Source organism: Phodopus roborovskii, unplaced genomic scaffold, assembly GCF_943737965.1.
Source record: "Phodopus roborovskii unplaced genomic scaffold, PHOROB, whole genome shotgun sequence".
NCBI lineage: Eukaryota > Metazoa > Chordata > Mammalia > Rodentia > Cricetidae > Phodopus > Phodopus roborovskii.
This window is the reverse complement of record NW_026126588.1, coordinates 22601098-22621452: the sequence shown is the minus strand read 5'-3', so window position 1 is coordinate 22621452 and position 20355 is coordinate 22601098. Positions and strand designations below refer to the sequence as shown.

Here is a 20355-nt window from a genome sequence, read left to right as displayed (position 1 = left end):
TACACCATTGCAGAAATTTTTAAAAGTCTTCAAATGTGCCCAATGAGCCATCCCTCTAGAATCAGAACTCAGCAGCTAACATCACAAGAAGCATTTCCATACCTTCTCCAGCATAGTCATCCCTTCCACAAATGAACAACTTGTATCCAAACTGCCCCTCCAAGACTTCTGGCAACAGTTTAAACACAAAAGTATCTAAGTTTGAAGATGGTCCCTCTCTGAAGGTCTTAGGATAAAGAATATACGCATCATAGGCCTTTCCATCTGAAGCTAAAGAAGAAACAAAATACAATTGTAACCATGGGGGGAAAATAAGTCCAATACTGCACATCTAATGCCACTTTGAATTCAATATCATTGTAATTTGCAATTTTTTGTATCCACACTCCTTATTTTTAAAGCATGATATTCTCACACATCCTTAAGTGCACATTTGATTTTCCCCCTCAGATATATTAAATAGTGTCCAGGTTGATTGTTCTTGTCCACACAAGCTAGTCATTTGAGAAGGCTGAACCTCGGCTGAGAACATTTACTAGGTTAGTTTGTGAGCAAGCCTGTAGAGAATTTTCTTGATTGATGATTGGTGGGGGAGGGTGGTCCTGAATGGTGTAACAAAGCAGGCCGAGCAAACCATGGGGAGCAAACCACTAAGCAGCTCTCCTCCTGACCTCTGCTTCAGTTCCTGCCTCTGGGTTCCTCCTTGAGTTCCTGCTCTGACCTCCAACTACAAGCTGTAAGGTACACTCTTACCTTGCCAGGTCGTTTTTGGTCACAACATTTCTCACCGTAACAGGAACCTTAACTAAGACCAATAGTAATCAGGTTGTAACCCTTGACTACCAACAAAAATCTATCATGTCCCTCTTTTGAATGTATAAAAATATAATCTAAATAATGGAATATTTTATATTCTCTAACATTAACTTTAAAAACATATGAGCAACCTTTTCCTGTTTCAAAAATATATTTCATTCACTCCTTATGAGTTTCACACGCGTGCAGAGTGTGCTTTGATATCTACCTCTCACTGACCCTCCCCAGCTCCCTCCAGACGCCTCCTCTGAACATTTCCCCCTCCTAACTTCCTGACCCTTACTTATATCCCACTAAGCACATTAGAGCTCTTTGCACCAGCATCACCCTAGAGCCATCTTCTGGAACATGAGCAGCCTACCAGGGGCCACAGCATCAAAGAAAGCTGACTGCCCCCAGCAACCAGCAGCTACAAATCACTCCTCAGCTAGGGCTGGGATTCTTGAGCTGCTCACCCTCTCTGCTGGGATGTTGACTGGCTGGATCTTGTGCAGACAGCCACGGCCTCTTAGAACATTAGCAACTTGCAAATTGTGCCTATTTCTCCTTGAACTCGTACATTTGACTTTACCTATAGAATATTGCTTGCTACACTCGAAAAGCTTTTTACTTTCCTTCAACAAAAAGATTACATGTTGAGGTGGTTTTTTTTTTAACATCAGCATCTGTTTTCATTAATATCCACTAACTCTAAAAAAATTATGAGTTTCATTGTGACATTTCCATAGATGTGTACAAGATACCCAGATCACACTCACCCTCATGACCCCTTCTTTTCTCCTCTCCCCCACAACACCTTTTAAAATGCTCTCTATTTATTGTGAGACAAAATGGTCTTCACACAGCATGTAATGATACCCTACATACTTTCAATACGACCATACTCTTATCATCTTTTTCTTACCCAATTCTCTCAATACCCCAAGCCAACAATCTACTTACTCTTTTCTCTGTATTAGTTTGATATGATTCTGTGGTATTAAAGAGAAAAAGGGAGGGACCCTTCCTCAGGTGTGGAAATCTTTCTTTCATTTGAGTGGGGGTCACGGATCCATAGGGCACATACAGCATAGAGCAGGCCCTTTAACTATGGATTCTGGGTAACTAACTTGCAAACAGATGTTCTAAACACCTGTGTATCCTGCCAATATGGGAGCTAGGGTAGTAACTTGGAAGTGAATGGCATCGAGGTTTATCAGTTATGAAACTAAATGTAAGCCAGTATCATTAAAAAGCCTTCAGTAAAAATGCTATAAGTCATCTTCTAACTGTCCAGAGGAAACATTTTGTGAAGTATAAAATTATACCTTTTGGGGGGAGAAAATCAGAGCAAGCATCCCTGTACCAAAGCACAATGTCAACTTTGAAGATTTTATAGATGAAAACACAGCATATGATTGTAGCCGTTAAGATGACAAAGGTCCCAATGATGTAATTCTTGAAATCAGGGACTACAACAAAACCAGAGGAGAAGATTATTAGAACCAAAAAGAACGAGAACTTTGGTCACGACCATTTGAATGTCTTTACTGCAAAGAACGTGAACTTGGGAACCACTTTGCACCCAGACCCAATTGTCTGTTCATTCATTGTCACTGTACAGACGGACACTAATGAGCCGGCAATGCAGCCCAAGTCCACAGAAAATGAAAGTTCACTCTTGGACATTTCCACCGAAAGCGTCACGTCACACACAGAGAAACCCTGCTGAAGCCATAGAGACAGAGTTCACTATGGCACAACAGGAGAAGCCACGCTCCCCTCCTCCAAAGCCTGAATGATTCCCTGGGATAAAGGCATCTGTTAGGAAGAAACTAAAGACAGACGGACGACAGGAAGGGAGATTTCACATTCCACATTCACCCAAAGAAGAGGGTTACGGGAGAGAGAGGGGAGAAGGGATAGGTTACGAGGAAGGAAGGGAGGGAGGGAGGGAGGGAGGAGGGAGAGAGGGAGGGAAGGAGAAAGGAAGGAAGGAAGGTGGAGAAGAATCCAGAAGAGGAAAGACAACGAAAGCGTCTTTTTACTGTCAGGGCATGGGTAGCATCCAGGAAATATCTAAATACTCAATGGCTTTACTTTTCTGTTTCATTTACTTATTCTCTATTTCAATTATATCTGTACACATGCCCTGGTTTTTTGTTTTGTTTTGAGCCCTGTTTTAAATACTATAGACTATTTAAACAACATTCACAATTATTTCCAGCACTAGCTTTTTGACTATACAAATTCTTGAAAACCAATGGCCTCACACATCTTTGCTATAAACAGGATATTCAGGCTTTCCTTGTGTAACCAACCATCTTGTGTGGTCATGGGCTTAAAAATGCCCAGGAGGTAGCGGATACAAAGCAAATATAGGTAGCCACCAGCCCTGGAAAAAGAATAATCTGTAAGAGAAATGGCTGGCATCATTGCAGAACTAACTTTCAGCCAAAACAACAGACAGACGAATAAGAGTTCCTGTGCGCAGAATACACGATGCCTCCGAAGTGGCACCCAGACCCCCAGACCGAAGCAGAGAGGTGGAGCCAGATCAGGCCAGGTGGTGGGAAAGCTTCCCAGTAGACACAGAATTGAGGCCAGGAAGCAAAATCACGTTGAGAAGTCACAGCCGACGAGGGATGGGGAATACATACTCTGAAAGGAAATAGCACAGAAATCTGTGAGGCTACACGAACGTCTGTTACGTACCTGGATATATTAATTTGACATGTGCCGACTCTATAATATTTGAGTTCTTCACGAAACAGGTAAATGGATGCCGATAGAAATGACTTTGGACTACTGAAATATTAAGTGTTGTAATGAGTGTATGCTTTCTTCTGGCTGAAGGGCGCTCCACACTGTTTGAGAGAGAGAGAGAGCGAGAAGGGGAGTAATTAAAATAGAGGAGACGCAGCAACAAAGAATAAGACCCACGGGTATAGTTAATCACTTCCCTTGATCATGTAGATTCATCTGTTGACAAGTCAAATCAGACATTGTATAACCTCAAAGTCAGGAGCACTCAGTAGCAAAGGAATCAAGTTAAAATTACCAGCTTGTGTGGAGAAACACACACACTCTCTCTCTCTCTCTCTCTCTCTCTCTCTCACACACACACACACACACACACACACACAGCCTTAAGTGTTCTGTATAGGACTGGGGCAGATGGCAGAGGACACTGCTTATGAAGGGACGAAGGGAAAGAGGGGTTAATAACCCAGGAGATCTTTATCCAGCCCTTACAGTCTGAGGCAGAGGGGCTGATTCTTGATTCCTTCCACGTCTTTCCAGAGGACTCAGTGCACGTGAAGAGCGCCTCATTACAATGCTGTAGCAGCGCAAAACGTAACGTAAGCGCAAAACGTAACGTAGGAAAATGGCTTTTACGTGGTGTGACATTTGTACAGCGACACATTACTTCTAACAGCAACAACAACAATGCAAGTTCTCATCATTTTTGTATGAAATACTTGGCAAAGCTCTAAGTGGACAGCGTGCAGCTAGGAATGGCCCAGCACCGGCTAGCCCTCGGGATTAGACTCAAAACTACAACAGGTGTGGCCCAGAATTTAACACTGAAATTGACTGGCAAACTCACAGTTGGTAGTCTTCTACTAGGAATGGATCATTCTCCTCAATTTCTGATCCATTCCACTTCCAGTAGACAAGGTCGGTGGCCTGGCCCGTGACATTGCAGACCAGTTGTATCCTGGACCCTGAAAGGCAATGAAGGCATTCTATTGGCCTTTACTGCAATCTGTCTATATTTATACATGGATACCGAATAAACATTTTAAAGTGCAGAAAAGCAAGGTGAAGGAGGAAAATGTCCCTAATCCTCATCACCCACCCAGAGAGTGCCACTGTTTGTTACTTTATCTCCATCTCGGTCTTGGTGTTCACACATCAAATGGGATATCATTGTCTATTACTTTGTAATTGCTGTGACCTGGGAACTTCAGCCTCTGTGATCAGCCCTCATGCTGGTATGAAGACGACTTAGCATTTCATAATGTAACTAGGCAATAACAATGTTGTTAATCTTGTGGTGCCTCTAGTCCTCCCAAGATAGAGTTCCAAAGTGAAACTCCAATTGTGTAAGGCTGCACCTGCCCACCCACCTTCCAGAAGCGGATGCAGCCATTATTTCACTCAAACCCGGGACACAAAGGGGTGTTCACTAAGCACTGCTTGGTGAGAGAAGAAAAATCAAGTTCAACTTTCACTAAGGTTTTCTGTCTTCATGGTTGGCTCCAGAGCAGGGACTGAGGGCCTAGAGTACACTAGATGAGCTGTCCATCACAGGCCAGCCCACCTGCACTGTTTTCTTATTTATTGTGTATGCATGTGCATTTTGCCTGTACACGTATCTGTGCACCTCACATGTATCTGGTGCCCACAGAGGCCACAAGAGGATGTTGGATCCCCTGGAACCAGAGATCATTATGAACCGCCATGGGGGTGCTGGGAATCGAACCCAGGTCCTCTGCAAGAACGGCCAGCACTCTTAACCACCGAGCCATCTCTCCAGAACCCCAACCTACCCGTATTCTTGAACTACTGGTGAATTAACACACTTTTCCCAGCTTAGTATTCACTGGACCCTCACTGCTCCTTGCGTGTAGGATCCATTATTTAGCTCCTTTCTCAGAATAAGCAGATCACAGGTGTCTAGCTGCTCTTCATTGATCAAAGACACCCAACCTTCATATAAAAACGTCCCAGGGGGCTGGAGAGATGGCTCAGAGGTTAAGAGCACTGGCTGCTCTTCCAGAGGTCCTGAGTTCAATTCCCGGCAACCACATGATGGCTCCCAGCCATCTGTAATGAGATCTGGTGCTGACTTCTGGAATGCATGTAGCCAGAACACTGTATACATAATAGATAAATAAAAATCTTAAAAACAAAACAAAATAAAACAAAAAAAAATCTTCCCAGGAAGCCTCCCAGGCTAGCTGCCTTTATTTTTGCTTATGATTTTTTTTTGACATAGATCTTTTGTCTTTTCATGATCAGAATTTATAAAAACTAATTCTTCTTGTTTTTTTTTTTTTTCTAAAACCCTTCTCTACTACCAAGTCAGGTATATATTTAGGGTGTTTGTATTTTCATCGCCAAGCTACCCAGGATGGAGTGCTTGATCCTCTGGGCTATCTTGAACATAAAATTTTAATTCAAGTAATTGAATTCAATTCCAGACCATTGGTTGATATTAAGTTTCTTCTCTAATTTATGGTATCTTCATTATATGATTAAATTCTCATTTTTTTTTTACTTCAGTAAAAGTAAGTATGTATACTTATACTCATCCTCCTTCCTGGTTTCTAGTGTGTGTGTGTGTGTGTGTGTGTGTGTGTGTGTGTGTGTGTGTGTAAGAGTTCAGGTATATCTGCATACACATGTGCATGGAGGCTGAACAACTATCTTGGACATCCTCAGGAACAGAACCCACATCCTTTGAGATGGGTTTCTCACTTGGTAGATAGAACTCACTTATTATCCCAGACTGGCTGGCCATGCAGCGGCAGGTCTGTGCTCGTCTCCGCCTCCCAGCACTCAGACTACAAACGTACGCCACCACACCCAGCTGTGCATGAGGATGTTGCACACCAAACTCAGGTCCTCACAAGCACTTTACTGACTGGCTCACCCCATCTTCTTTTTGTTCTAAGACAGAGGCCATGTGTAGTCGGAGCTCACAACCCTGCCGTGCACAGCACACCCAGCTTCACATGGGGTTTTAAAGACTGACTCCACACATGGCAGGAAGTGGCATCCATCACTGTGGTGATCAAGATGGATCTGTCCTCTTGATATGTTAAAAAAAAAAACAAAACTGACTAAACCTGAAAAAGCATTTTTTGTTTCAGAATAACTATCGTCTCTTTGACATATATATAGTCTTACCCCTCTGGCTGAAAGTTTAGTTCCAACGATAAAAAATTCTGTGCCCATCAGTTAAATTACATACTGTATTCCTAGGCATTTTATCCTTAGCATGCGGCTGCTGTTTGCAAAGGCAATAAGACTCTATTGGAAACCAAGAGTAGGGAAACTGGATATGGCTAGATTTTCATCATAAGAGGTAAAAACTTTAAAAAAAAAAAAAAACGAATTTAAGAAATGAATTCAAAACATTTACAAAAATCATTTAAGTGCATAATTTGTGCCACCGTCCCTCCATAGGTGTATTCGGTGAAATCCAGAGTGATGACTCCTCCACACCCTGCTGAAGCCAGCTTACCTGGGGCTACCTCTAGGGTCTCATTCCGCGGGCTCACAATCACAGGCCTATCATTCTTGTTGCTGCCTGCAAGGAGGAAGCACACAGAGCTCTTCAGCCTTTTGCCACACCGAATCCCAACCGGGGCCAGCACTCGACAGCCCAAGTGCAGCAGGAGAAGAAGAGCCCCCTGAAACCAGGAAACTCAACACCCCAAGCAAGGTAGGGCCACACACACCATGCAGCTGGACTATACAGGTGTCCTTCAGCCTCTACACATCTGCATACACAGGCACACCTGCACTCTTACATATGTGTGAGCGTGCATGCACACACACACACACACACACACACACACACACGAATGAGAAAAGAAAAAAAAGGAGAAATGAATACAAACGTCTCTACTGAGACCGCACAAATACGAAGAAGAATTTATTCTATACACAGCACCTATGTGGACAGGACCCTGGGAGTTGGAGGGCTCCCCTCTCCCTGCAGAGCAGGAGAGGCAGTAGCTGAGGCAGAGGTGGCCAGTGCTGGACCCGATGTGCTGGGTTAGCGTGCTGCTAACCCAGCAGCTACTGGCGAGTGACAAGCAACTTGTCATAATTTATTTAAATAGACAGAAACTTTAAAAACTAAAAACTCTAAAAATTAGTCTCCTTCTTTCCGAGACTGGTTCCAAGGGCTGATCCGTGGCCGAGAAGGGAGAATTAGGAACGGACTCACATGCCAGTACTCCCCCATAGGAATGTAAACAAATAAAGGGCAGGTGGACAGGAGGTTGGATCCCCGTCTTTCCTTTAGATAGGACAGCACATGCTCAGTGAATGACCACTGAAGGATCGATCCGGCTGACGCTTACAGGGCCAAGTAAGGGATACATGTTTATTAAATGAAATCAGTCTTTGAAAGAGGAAGGCATACGACACTGGGGGATTGGCGCATGTTGGTCCTATTCTGGGTTTGCCTGGGATAGTCACAACAGTGTGCTTAAGTACTGACAGATGGTCTCCTTCCTTCCCTACCCCAAAAAAAAGAGGTCCTGGTTAGGTTAGCATCTTACTACTGGAAGCTACCATTTGCAGAAAGGTTGACTATTCTACCCTTCCCAGGTAACTTGTGAAAGGTGCACTTTGGTTCATCTCACTATGAAACGGGTTTTAATGTGCTGTACAGCCCTGCTAACATTAAGAGCAGTCATTGCGCACCTGTTAACTGCCACCCTCTTCTGCAGCGAGGCCCGCTTTGCTGAGCCTGCCTCATCTCTAATCATCTCAAAGCCTTACAGGCCACACCATCTTCTTATAGAAGAGGAAAGATTCTCAGAGTTTAAGTGACGGAGCTAAAAGCAAGTGCATTCTGGGTACGTGACATCTCCAAATGTGTGGGGCTCTCACACTCACACCAGCGACTGCCCCCTTGTACTGGTAACTAGGTTTGTCTCCTGCAGTACTGGGGAATCGAACCCAAAGCATCACATGTGCTCGGCAATTGCCCCACCACTAAGCTACTTCCCCAGCGTCAGAGACTGCTGCTGAGTCAGACTCCCCAGGGCCGGCTCTCCAATGGCCACATACACCCACTAGAGCTCTCCGGAGGACCCACCTTCTGTGACATCTAAGAATTCTACAAGACCCCTTAGAAAGCATAACTTATAATGTGTTGGTCTAATTAGCATTGCATCTGGAGCAGGAATGAAAAATATTCACGCAGTATTTATTAACTGAAATCAGAACCAGGGGACGTTGTGTTGTGGTTTGGAGGGGAAATGTCCCCACGGGCTCGTGTGTTTGAACATCTGGTCCCCAGCTGGTTCTGATATTCAGGAAGGTTCTAGAAGATGAGGCAAAGCTGGAGACAGGATGTTACTGGGGGTGGGTCTTAAGGCTTTATAGCCTGACCCACTTAAGGACCTCCCTCTCTCCCTCCCTCTCTCCCTCCCTCTCTCCCTCCCTCTCTCCTTCCAGTGTGCCCATGAAATATCGTCACGCTTCTTCCTGGCTGCTGGGCCAGCCTCACTCTGGAGCTGCCATACCGTCCTCACCGTGACCAGCTGCTTTCTCTCTGAGACCGCACGCCAAAACAAACCCTTCTTCTCCCCATCTCGGTTTGTGTGACTACTCAACCTTGTGAGTCACTGACCAATTCCTATATTTAGTTCCTTTGTGAACAAGGAAGTAATACCAAAAAACGGTGGTCTTCGGGCTGTCCCACACGCAAACCCCTGGGGTAGGAGCTCCGACTCACCTATTGTGATAAATTCTATCACTCGGGTGACTGGGTACGGTGTCCCCAGGTATGTGTAGGACACGTGGCAAGTATAGTTCCCTCCGTGTTCTTCGGTCACGTTCCTCACCATTAGTTTATTTTTGGCTCCAAAGAAGTTTATGTTGTCAAGAGGCAATGGTTTGCAATCCTAGACAAGGAGGCAGAAACAGAAGCGTTTGGGAAAGTCTGTAACTCTAACCAGAATAGGAGCGCCCGTTTTCCACCTTGGCAAATCCGTAACTGAAAAAAATGTGACTTGTTGGTTTGGGGGACTTGGGGGGAAGAAGGATGATTACACTTCGAAATCTCCAGTTGTTCGCCTTGGCAGTCCCTACCTGAAAGAGTGAGTTGTTCATTTGGGGAAGGGGGGAGGGTAATTATCCTTCAAAATCTCAAGCCCAGAGGCTTATGCCGTATAGACAACATGGGAAAGATTTTGCGGATACATCTTACTACTGTTCCGAAGAGAAAACTGCGTAAAAGTAAAACATCATACTTAAGATGAAATTACCTTATACCACTGAACTTTGGGTAACTGGTTCTTCTCATCTTTAAAGAAGTCCAGATAAGGGCATACGAGACTTCCATCCCCTGCGATGTGGAGACGCTGTCTGAAGGTAGCTTGTGCGTTGTAACACAGGCCGGGGTCATTTTCTAAAACCTTCACAGTTACTTTAGTTCTGAGACAGTGGGTTGAGTTTCTAAAGTGAAGTAAAATATGGAAGTTCATCATTATTACAGTGACTTTTCTGCCCTTAACTGTCCTAGAGGCCGAGGACATCCGTCGGCAATGCGTTGATTCTTTCCGTACCTTGCTACACAGTAGTAGTGTCCAGAGTCCTCCATCTTGGCAGGAACAAACCAAAGCCGCTCTTTTTGCTGATGAATCCTGGAGCCCAGCTCCATGGATATGGGTGTCTTGCTGTCATTTTTATACCAGATTACAGCGCCATGCTTTTCATTCAAGGTAAGAGGACAGTCACGGATATCAATTTCATTTGCAGATGAAAATAAAATTATCTTGTGCAAATACTCCTTACATTCATCTTTAAAAGAGAGAAAAGGGAAGCGATTTCCATAAGAGGAAATCCCCGGTATTTCTTAATGTAATATCAGCATCTGAACTCATTGGTTAGTGGAGATGCCAGCTCCTGCCCTATCTATAGTTCACGGCTCTGTGGTTAAGAGCACAGTCTTCAGGGTTTGGACAATTTACGTTCATCTCCAGCTCTGCCACACGGTCCCTGTGGGCTGTACCTTGGCCAGGTTCTTCTTACTTATTCTTACTTACTTCTTACTTATTAGCTAAAGGCAGGAATGATGGAGGAGACAGCCACTTCTGTACAGCGGCGAACAGTAAGGACTGAATGTAGGCTCCCATGCAAACAGCTAACATATGGACAAGCACAGGAGACAACACTGTTCAAGGCATGGCACGACGCTGCCTCCTATTTACTCAAGATGCTGAAGGAGGCATGAGGCGTAGTGAGCAGAGGCACAAAACAATTAAGAAAAAAAACCTAGCCCAAAAAAAAAAAAAAAAAATGCGTTGTCGAGTTGAAAATACACTGAGGGGAAAAAAAAAAAAATTAAGAAACCCTGAAGACACGACGTTAGAAAACATTGAAGGTTGAGCAAAGTGATGTGTGGGGAGGAAGGTTAGCAAGCAGGACATCAGATAGCTTCAGGCAACCGGAAGATGTCTAGTGTGAATTTCTGTAAGAGTGGGGTATACGGAAAACATATTTGAAACACAGGCTGAAATTTCTCAAGATGTGATAAAATGAGTTTGGGCCCCAGAGACACAATGAACTCTAAGGAAAGGCAAGATGTGGCTTTGAAGATGGCTCAGAGGCTGAGAGTTCCTCCAGAGGACCTGGGGTGAATTTCTAGCAACCACTTGGTGCCTCACAACATTCTATAATAGGATCTGATGCCCTCTTCTGGTGAGCAGAGGTACATGCAGCTAGAACACTCACACATAAAATATATAATTAAATAAATCTCTGAGCCAGGTGGCGCACACCTTTAATCCCAGCAGAGGCAGGTGAGTCTGAGTTCAAGGCCACCCTGGTCTATAGAGCCAGTTCCAGAAGAGCCAGGGCTACACAGAGAAACCCTGTCTCAAACAAACAAATAAACAAACAACATAAAAGATGAAGAAAAATCACAGCAACTGCCTCATGATCATATTAACCCCAGTGACAAAAAGAAAATCTTACTGTCTGGTTAGACAGCCTTTTTTTTTTTTAAAGGAACAGCTATTATGACAAAAACAAAAGGGTAAATGACCTTCCTTCTAGAGAAAAAAAGTATTTTCCAGCTGCAATTGCAGTAAAAATGTCTTTCAAAATTACAGAAAAGATTTGGAAATCTCTAAGAAACCATCACCAGAAAGGTCTGTACTCTCTAGAAACGGCCAAAGAAGTCCTTCAAAAAGAAGAAGGTAATACCAGATAAAAATGCTACGGTAAGCATTTTATTCATATATGAAACTGTATGATTTGAGGTGCTTAACCCATGAGCCTGTGGGGGGCGGGGTGGATTTAACCTTCAAACCCTAACGTTCAAGCCCTGGCTTTCAAGTGATCCTGACTTGTTATGACGCAGACTGCTTTTAGCCCCTCTGTAAGAATTCACAAGAAGGCCTTTAAAGTTCTAACAATGCTCGGAATTCAAGACCATCTCTTGCCATGAGCACCTGTACAATCACAGAGTTACCACGGGCTGGGCCCTCACGCATCAGGTACTAATCGGGAAAATGTACCACACGGGCTGGGTTTCATCCTCTGCAGCTTCCCTCAGGGACCTCTCGTGGCTGCCTACAGGGCTTCCCCACTTAGTTCAGTGCCTGTACTCTCAGGGTTTCTTTTGAAATCTGAGTGTCCCCGTTAGTCATATTTTTATACCATAAAAGACAGCGCTGTGTCCAGTCGTGCGCCACCTGGCTGTGCATGGTCTCACCGCAGGAATCACGTTGGCTCTGTGTGTGAAAGGTGGGTAATGAGGGGGTGTGGAGGCACAGCTCTAGGTCAGGCGTGACGCGAAAAGCAGACTCTGGGAGGCGAATTGCCCACAAAGCCTCGGAATGAGTGGGGCCTCCCAGGCACGGCCTTCCGTGGTGGGAATGGCGCCTCAAAACGTTAAGTTGCCATACTGTTTAGAAAATGCGAAACTTGGTTAGTCCAGCAGTAGATAGTAAGTACCATCTGGAAAGACATGAATGAAGTAGAGGAAAATTAAAGATTCCCAAAGTGGGACAAACAAAACCACCACAAAGTAAATCTCTATTCAAGAGGTAAAAGAAGTCTCATTGAAAGGGTTTTAAAAGGGCAAGAGGGGTTTTAGACAACTTTATTATAATGTGTTCAACTTCATGAATGAAATGGCTAAAATTTTTGAAAGGCACAACCTATTGGAATGCCTTCAAGAAGCAACAGGTAGCCTAAATTGTCCTGTACCTTCTATTTAGCTGAATTTCTTGGAATCGAATTTGCAGCTAAAACATTCCAACAGAGAATGTTTCTAGACTGAATGGCTTCACAGTATAAAAGGCGATGTCAGTTTTGAACAAGTCCTCCCAAATTTTAAAGAGACATCAATACCTCCAAACTCACATGTGATATCAACATGAATCTGTTACCCAAACACATCACATTATAATAAAACCACAAACCAAACTACACTATGAATACAGATGTGTATCTTTAAAATATTTCACCTAATTGAATCATACAGAACATATATTTGAGATCTGGAATGATATTCCAGAAACACTAAGCCATATTTACCCTAAAAAATTGAAAAAGAAAGCTTTTATTTGCATCTATGCTAAAATGGTTATGAAATACGCAAAAGACGTGAGCATTATCAGTTATGGAATATAATAGGCATAGGCAAAATTAAGTATGCTTAATTTTCACACACTGACAAAAGTATTTCAAAACTGAGCTTTAAGAACCCACATATCCCCCCCCCCAAAAAAAAGGTAAATAAAAAGGCCAGGTGGTGGCACATGCCTTTAATCCCAGCACTTGGAAGGCAGAGGCAGGAGGGTCTGTGTGAGTTCAAAGCCATCCTGGTCTACCAAGCAAGTTTCAGGACAGCCAGGGCTACACAGTGAAACCCTGTCTCAAAAAAACAAAAAGGAGAGAGAGAAAGAAAGGAAGGAAGGACGGAGGGAGGGAGGGAAGGGGGAAGGGAAGGGGGGAAGAAGAGAGGGGAGGGAGGGGAGAGGAGGGACCGGAAGAAAAGGAAAGGAAAACCCAGATTCCAGTAGCACCAAAACGTAGTTAAAACTAAGGACAAATCTATAAAATAAAATCACGGAGTGAAAATTTCAAAATTTTGCTTCAGTAAATTAAGAAACCTCTAAGCAAGTGGATAAAGGCGGTGATCACAGAGAAGAAGAATTGAGTTTGTTGTGTTCCTCCTTCTCCAAACATATTTATATTCAGTTTAACCTCAATAAAAATATGATCGGAACACTTCATGCAAATCGACAAACAGATTTTAAAATCCACATAGAAGTAGTCTAAGCAAATTTGACTTTAGGAGGAAAAGAAAAGGGGAGTTGCCCTGCTCGAGTTAAAGACTCGCTGTAGGGGCTGCAGATGCAGCCCAGAGGTGGTTCTTGGCCAACAAGCTCAAAGCACTTGGTTCTGTATCCCTGGGTACCACAAAACAGATGACCAAACTCTTATAAACCTGCACAGCTTTATAGAGTTGCCCCAACTACGTCATCGGAGTAAAGATAGATATGTCACGGAACAGAACAGAGATGCAGACATAACACACACAAATACATTCAGTGATTTTTGACAAAAGTAGAAAGTAAATGATAGGAAACAGCCATCTCACCAAACTGCATACTGTAAAGAAAAAGGAGCTTAAGGAAGGTTTCTGTAAACCATTCATCCTTAAATTTCAAGAAAGAAAGGACTGGATTATTTTGTTTCTAAATCAAAGGCTTCCAACATTCAGAGGCGCATTCATTAAGGAGAGGAGGAGGAAGGAGAGAGGAAGGAACAGGAGGAGGAGGAACAATCAGAAAGTCGCTGATAAAACTGGAACAGCATGCTTTACTGCTTTGTGAATTAGCCACCATCCCCCTCCCCTCAGAACCCTAAAATCATGAAAGCCAGGACGTATGCATACTAGTAACCCTGAAAAGCAGCAGTTTCTCAAATGTCCCAGGCTACTGACCTGACCCAGAGATCCTTAGCAAGAGTGCTTTCCCCGGGGTGTTTGGTAAACAAACTCAGTGTTAGCTATTATTTAATAAGGCAGCAACTATTTAATAAAAGCTACAACACAGGCTAGAACACAAGAGCCACAGCCTAAAGGGAGATCTCAATGTTCTGGCATATTCCTGAAGAATGAGAAGCACACCTTACATATGCATCGCTGCTCAGCAGGGCCCAGAAAAGCTTTCAGATTCACATCTGAATAACTGTGAGGTCATGGGCAGAAAGTGAAGGCTAAGGCTGTCCCTCAGCCACAGATCATCCAGTCGTTAACCATACTGAACTTACCAGTGATTTCAGGCTCTGTATAACAGACTTGACAAGGCTGGTTCAGGAAATGCATCAAACAAATGAACAGAGACAACAAAAATGTTTTAAACTGTAAAAACTGGTAACAACGGATTGGAATGACAGCTCAGTGACCAAGAGTGCTTACTGCCCTATCAGAGAGCCAGAATTCAGATCCCAGCACCAATGTCAGACATCACAAACACCTGTGAGCCCACTTCCAAGAGATCCAACATTCCCTTCTGGACTCTATGGGCGCTCTCTCTCTCTCTCTCTCTCTCTCTCTCTCTCTCTCTCTCTCTCTCTCTCTCTCTCACACACACACACACACACACCAGAGAGAATTAATCTTTTTAAAAAATTCAGGAATAACAACAAACTATGGGTACACATAAGGGAGACATCTGATTTCCAGAATTATACATTACGCTATCAAAAATGCCCAATTTTCTGCAAAATACCACAAAAGGAAGTAGGAAAGTAGGATCCATTAACAGGGCGAACAACGCTTCCAATGGAAAATGTTTCGGGGGGTGGGTGCGTGGCATTTACTCTACAAAGACAACACCTTTTAAGATATATACAACACTACCGAAAAACTATTTCTAAAATATAAAAGAACTACATGGCAGCAATGTCTGACCAAGTAAATATCAACTAAGAAGAAGAGGAGGGAAAAGCATGAAAAGAAGCAACTGCAATCTGGTGTGTGTGTGAGGGGGGAATCCCATAACAAATGCAAAGATTGTGTCACTGTAAACGGCTGAATGTGTGTCCACAGCAAAAGAAACTTGTAAACAACAATAAACCAACTGAGGGTCTTCCGCGGCTCTGAGAGCAAACCCACATGTATATAATGGGAATCCGAGGACGAAAAGGAGGGTCAGTAAAAATACACGAAGAAATATTGTCTCCCCCCCCCCCACACACACAAAAACCCACATGAATCTACACATCCGATGAGCTTAATAAGTACAAGAATAAACTAAGAGGACACATCTACTTAGTACTTCTGAGTCCAATCGTAGAAAGAAACGGAACTTTGAATGCAGTGAGAAACAGTTATCTCGTGCTCGGCAGTTCTTCGTTAGGTGTAATTGTTTCTCAGAATCTACCACGGCCAGGAGGAAGTGAGATACCATTTCAAAGTGATGGACAAATGAAGGCATTTACAGATCAACCAAGATTAGGACAATTCCTCAGAAACCGGACTCTCCTATAAAACAAGTCCAACCGAGACAGCAACTCATAACCACACAAAGAAGTAAGGAATGCCAGTAAATAAGTCAGAAAACAAAACGCTGGGTTTATAATTGTGCAAACAGGTAATTTAAATAGATTTTTTTTTTAAAAAAGCACGTAAGTAGTTTTTGCCTTGTAACTTCTTCATTTGTTTCAAAATTGCACAAAATAATGAGAATAAATCCATTTTGCTGGGACAGCATAATTCCTCACCACATTCGAGTGCACAAGCTTATACTGACAGGTAAACGTAGCTACCATACCCCTCGTCAAAGAAGCCTCTTTACAGAAAAGGGAGACCACCACAGAAAATCACAGCCGGACACAATGTATGGATCAACAAATTGTAGTGAGGGGCCCAGCCCCAAAAGACACATCCATATCACAGTTCCTGTTTCTATGGCTCAGAGAACATCAAGGAAAAGGGGTGGAAAGATTTACAAGAGCCAGAGTACCAGGAAGTTTGCTGGGAAGCAATCTCTCTTAGAAATGGCTTTATAAACAAGACCAGTGCAACAGCAACATCAAGGGACATATTAACTTGGAAGGGGGAAATTTCATGGGGTCCTATCCCTAGTCAAAGAGCTACAGTGACTGGTGGGAGAGGAGGGACATGGCTTCACCCAGCACTGAGCCCCATTACTGGTTATCCAACGCAGAGTCATCCCTGAAGCCACGTGCACACACTTTTAAGTTGCTAGATCTAATAGCTCTCGGACTCCACCTCACTTGAGGCATCTACCCTGAACATGTTCCGGTTATACTCGCTCACCCTGAGACGCGTTCTCTACGTGGCTCCAAATTTCAGGTCGGACTTCTACTAGTTCTCTGACCACTGAAACCTTGACCGTCAGTCACCCTACAGGAAGTCAGGCCTCCGTTCTTGATATCTTCTCTTACCACACTCAGTGACCTCATTCGGTCTCTCAGCTCGCACACTGGCTGCTTTTAACCTCTGGGCACATGCTGCCAAGGACACGTACCTCCCTTAGCCTGGGATCTTCAGCGAATCTTTGCTCCCTCCTTCAGGGTCTACTCAAAATCCGCCTTTCAGTTGAGATATTTTTTCTGTGGCCAGTACAGTATGGACAACTGAACCTGCTGTTTATTCCCATCTGGCAAATATCCCTTGTTTTCCTAGTGCTTCTGACTACCTTATCTACACCGCTACATGACTTATGCAATGTGCTCTGTCTCCCCCAGTAAGAATGTCACCTGCCAATGCCATGTTTCCATATGGATTATTTGCTGCTACAGTTTCGGTGCCTACCAGGGGACGCACTGTAAAGGCTCAATAAACTTGTGGCAAGAGATGAAGACGAGAAAGAGAATATGAAGAAACTGGAAGAGAATACAAATACGAATGTATGGGTCCACGATGGTGCTGGACACCTATTCCAGGATAAGCAGGCCTGCCCTAGACGGGAGCTCTTATCCCAAATCTAGAGACATGACCCTGGGCTCTTAATCTCACCGGCCTGGCTTCCCCAAAATACAAGGCATAGAATGAGAGATGACGGTATGGAAAAAGGACTTTCAGGCAGCAGTTATGGGGCCGGTTGGAAGAACGCTGTCCTGTGCTCTCCCTCATGTCTGCCTGGAGTAAACATCAGACTCACCGGTCTCCAGTGAGAGCAGAGGGACGATGAGACAGAGGAGCCTGAGTAGAACTTTCATATTCTCCTGGAGAAACAGAAGGGAAGGGAAGCAGAGTGTTATTAAGCCAGCAAATCTCTAGGTTTCCTGAGCCCCACCTGTTCTCACCCATAACCCCCGGGTCACGTGGAAGACCCTTCCTCACCGTTCCAAGTTATGTTACACTTCTAGGTAGGAAGTGTGTGTGTGTGTGTGTGTGTGTGTGTGTGTGTGTGTGTGTGTGTGACAGAACTGGAGACAAATTAAGATTTAAAGCATTTCCAACATCTTCCCCCAAATACACTCCCAGTCTCAGATTCCAGTTTACAAACATAGACTATGCCAGACCTCTACACCCATGGGGAGCTACATCTACACATCCAACCAACTGCCACGCTAAACGATTTGAAAGACTGTGCTCCTGTGCTCAAGACGCATGGCTTTTAAGATGTTGTCGGTCTCTAAACACAGGAGAACAACTGTGGGCATGACTGACATTTTAATGGATATCATTAATTAGCCCAGAGAAGATAAAAAAGTACATGGACGGATGCAGAGGGGTTTGAGCACCTTTGTATGCAATTTCTACAGCGGTTGTGGAACCAATCTCCAATAGGCGTAGGGGTGAGTGGATTCACCTAACCCAAAGCAGCTGCCTCTCCTTTTGTAGATTTGTTCCCAGCCAGAATCTATTTCCCCACACTCCGGTCAAGTCTCCACTGAAAAAGCCCCACATCCGATTGCCGGTACAATACATGGAGATGTACTCCCAAAATGACGAAAATAAATCATATCAACATATTAAAGCTTCGTTTATTCTTGTGTTCTGGGAGGATTGCCCCTTCTCTGGGGATTCTATTTCTTCCCAGAAGGTCTGTGATGAACATGTATGAATCTTTTCACAAGGGAAAAAGGCACCATGGCTCGTCTGAGTGGCTCCGAAGGCCTCGCCGGCGTGACCTTAGGTTAGGACTGGGGCTCCACGTTAAACGAGGTCCAGATGGCCACTGTCAGCCCAGTCTTCCCAGATGCACTTCTGGGCACCTGTCTTCTGAATGTGTTGCAGAGCGCAGTTGTTTCTTAACATCCTCCTTCCTCTCCTCAGCCCCCCCCCCCCCCGCTTCCCTCACCCTTGTTGGGGGTGGGGGTGGGTCTCATCCCGCAGGCACATGATCTGGGGGAATGAATATAGATACAATCACTTCCCCTGTAAGCCAGTCTGTGGGTCATTATTCCTGTTTGCTTGCCCTGCACTTAGTGTGGGCCTGGGCTTCAACATACGGATTGTTCATCAGGGCCGTGGGTAGAAAAAGGGCATGAATGGAAACTGGAAATCTTCTATCAAAGCTTGTCATCACAATGTGGGTGTTTGTGATAACGGCAGAGGCGGACTTTTGCTATACATGGTTTCCATGAGGCAGCTAACTCATTCTGCCTTCATCGCAGCACTCGGTGACAGATACGGATGCCGTTTTCAGCTCCAATTGTCACATGGGGGGACCGGGGCGCAGAAACTGAGCTTATCCTGTGTACCACCCTCTGTGGGGAAAGTGGACTTGGATAGTCTTAACTGGCGGCCCTGAAATGTTCAGTCTAGGTCTTGGCCTTGGGGTTATTTTGTTGCCGGTGGACGTGAGGGGTTAAGTGCTGATTTTGGGTGGTGTCTGTTTGTCTGTTTGGGTATTTTGTTTTGCCTGTTTGTCTTAGAGGTTCAGTTGCCCTGACCTCAGACTCATGCCTCTCCCGCCTAGCTTGCTTGGTGGTGGGATTATAGGTTTGCGTCGGCACACACCCAACATTTGTTGTTTTTTCTAGGGAGCACAGTTGCTGTCAACTCAAGTACTTGTTTTACAGCCCCCACCACCCCCTCTGATCACTCATTCATTTAACACCCAACCCAGCTTGTTGTAGAACCTCAACCGCCCCCCCCAGGTCCTGTTGACAGATAAGGACTCAGCTGCTGCAAGGACAGAGGTTCCCCCCCCCCCAATCCTGCTTTGGATTTTACTTTTCCCCAGAGCACGGTAGGGGTAGATGGAAAACTTGTCCTCCTATCCCTCTACCCCTTGGTAAAACCCTAGGGAAGAAACTGGTCTTAGGTCATTGGCTGTGGACTTGAAATAGTTAAGGATGATTCATCTGCAGTTAACCTAGAATTCCAGCTTGAGAGCCACACGCTATAAAAAAGGCAGCTTGGCCTATTTTTTCTTCTTCTGCCCAATAGCCAAACAAGCCTGATCTTGTACCTGGGCGAACCAGCAACGAGCAGTATCCTCGTGGTTTATTTATAAACCTCTTGTTGATAGTAAGAATACCAAGTGAATAGCTAGGACTTGGTACAGGGAAGTGTTCAATTCAACCCTTTCTTTTCTAAGACTTGACGCACACTCCCATGTGCTCACAGAAGGAGGGAAGAAGCCAGGCCACAAGCTTCAAGGCCTCCTATTTTATTTCATAATGTGAATGTAGTTTAAACGCAGCAATAGCACTATTAACCTACATTGTGGTAGATGACCAATTTTCATGGTGAGGGATTGAGTTACAGGGTATGTAAGGAATGCAGTCTTACTACTTTAGGGTAGATCTCAAGGCTTAAGCCAGGCTTAACAATCAACGCCCTGACGCTGGGGTTACAGCCCC

At 44.3% G+C, this 20355-nt stretch overlaps 1 protein-coding gene across 3 annotated transcripts in view; it reads right to left on the bottom strand.

The window, feature by feature from the left end:
• The window catches only part of Il1r1 (interleukin 1 receptor type 1), a 63172-nt gene that overhangs the window by 3296 nt on the left and 39521 nt on the right, over positions 1-20355 (bottom strand). For all 3 annotated transcript variants that reach the window (XM_051204428.1, XM_051204429.1, XM_051204427.1), the window contains 9 exons: positions 17700-17763; positions 10116-10350; positions 9816-10005; positions 9280-9452; positions 7052-7113; positions 4406-4523; positions 3511-3662; positions 2124-2267; positions 103-270 (listed from right to left, as the gene is read on the bottom strand). In XM_051204428.1, coding sequence (XP_051060385.1) covers positions 103-270; positions 2124-2267; positions 3511-3662; positions 4406-4523; positions 7052-7113; positions 9280-9452; positions 9816-10005; positions 10116-10350; positions 17700-17757 — 1300 coding nt within the window. In that variant the 5' untranslated portion in view covers positions 17758-17763. The remainder of the gene's footprint in view (positions 1-102; positions 271-2123; positions 2268-3510; positions 3663-4405; positions 4524-7051; positions 7114-9279; positions 9453-9815; positions 10006-10115; positions 10351-17699; positions 17764-20355) is intronic.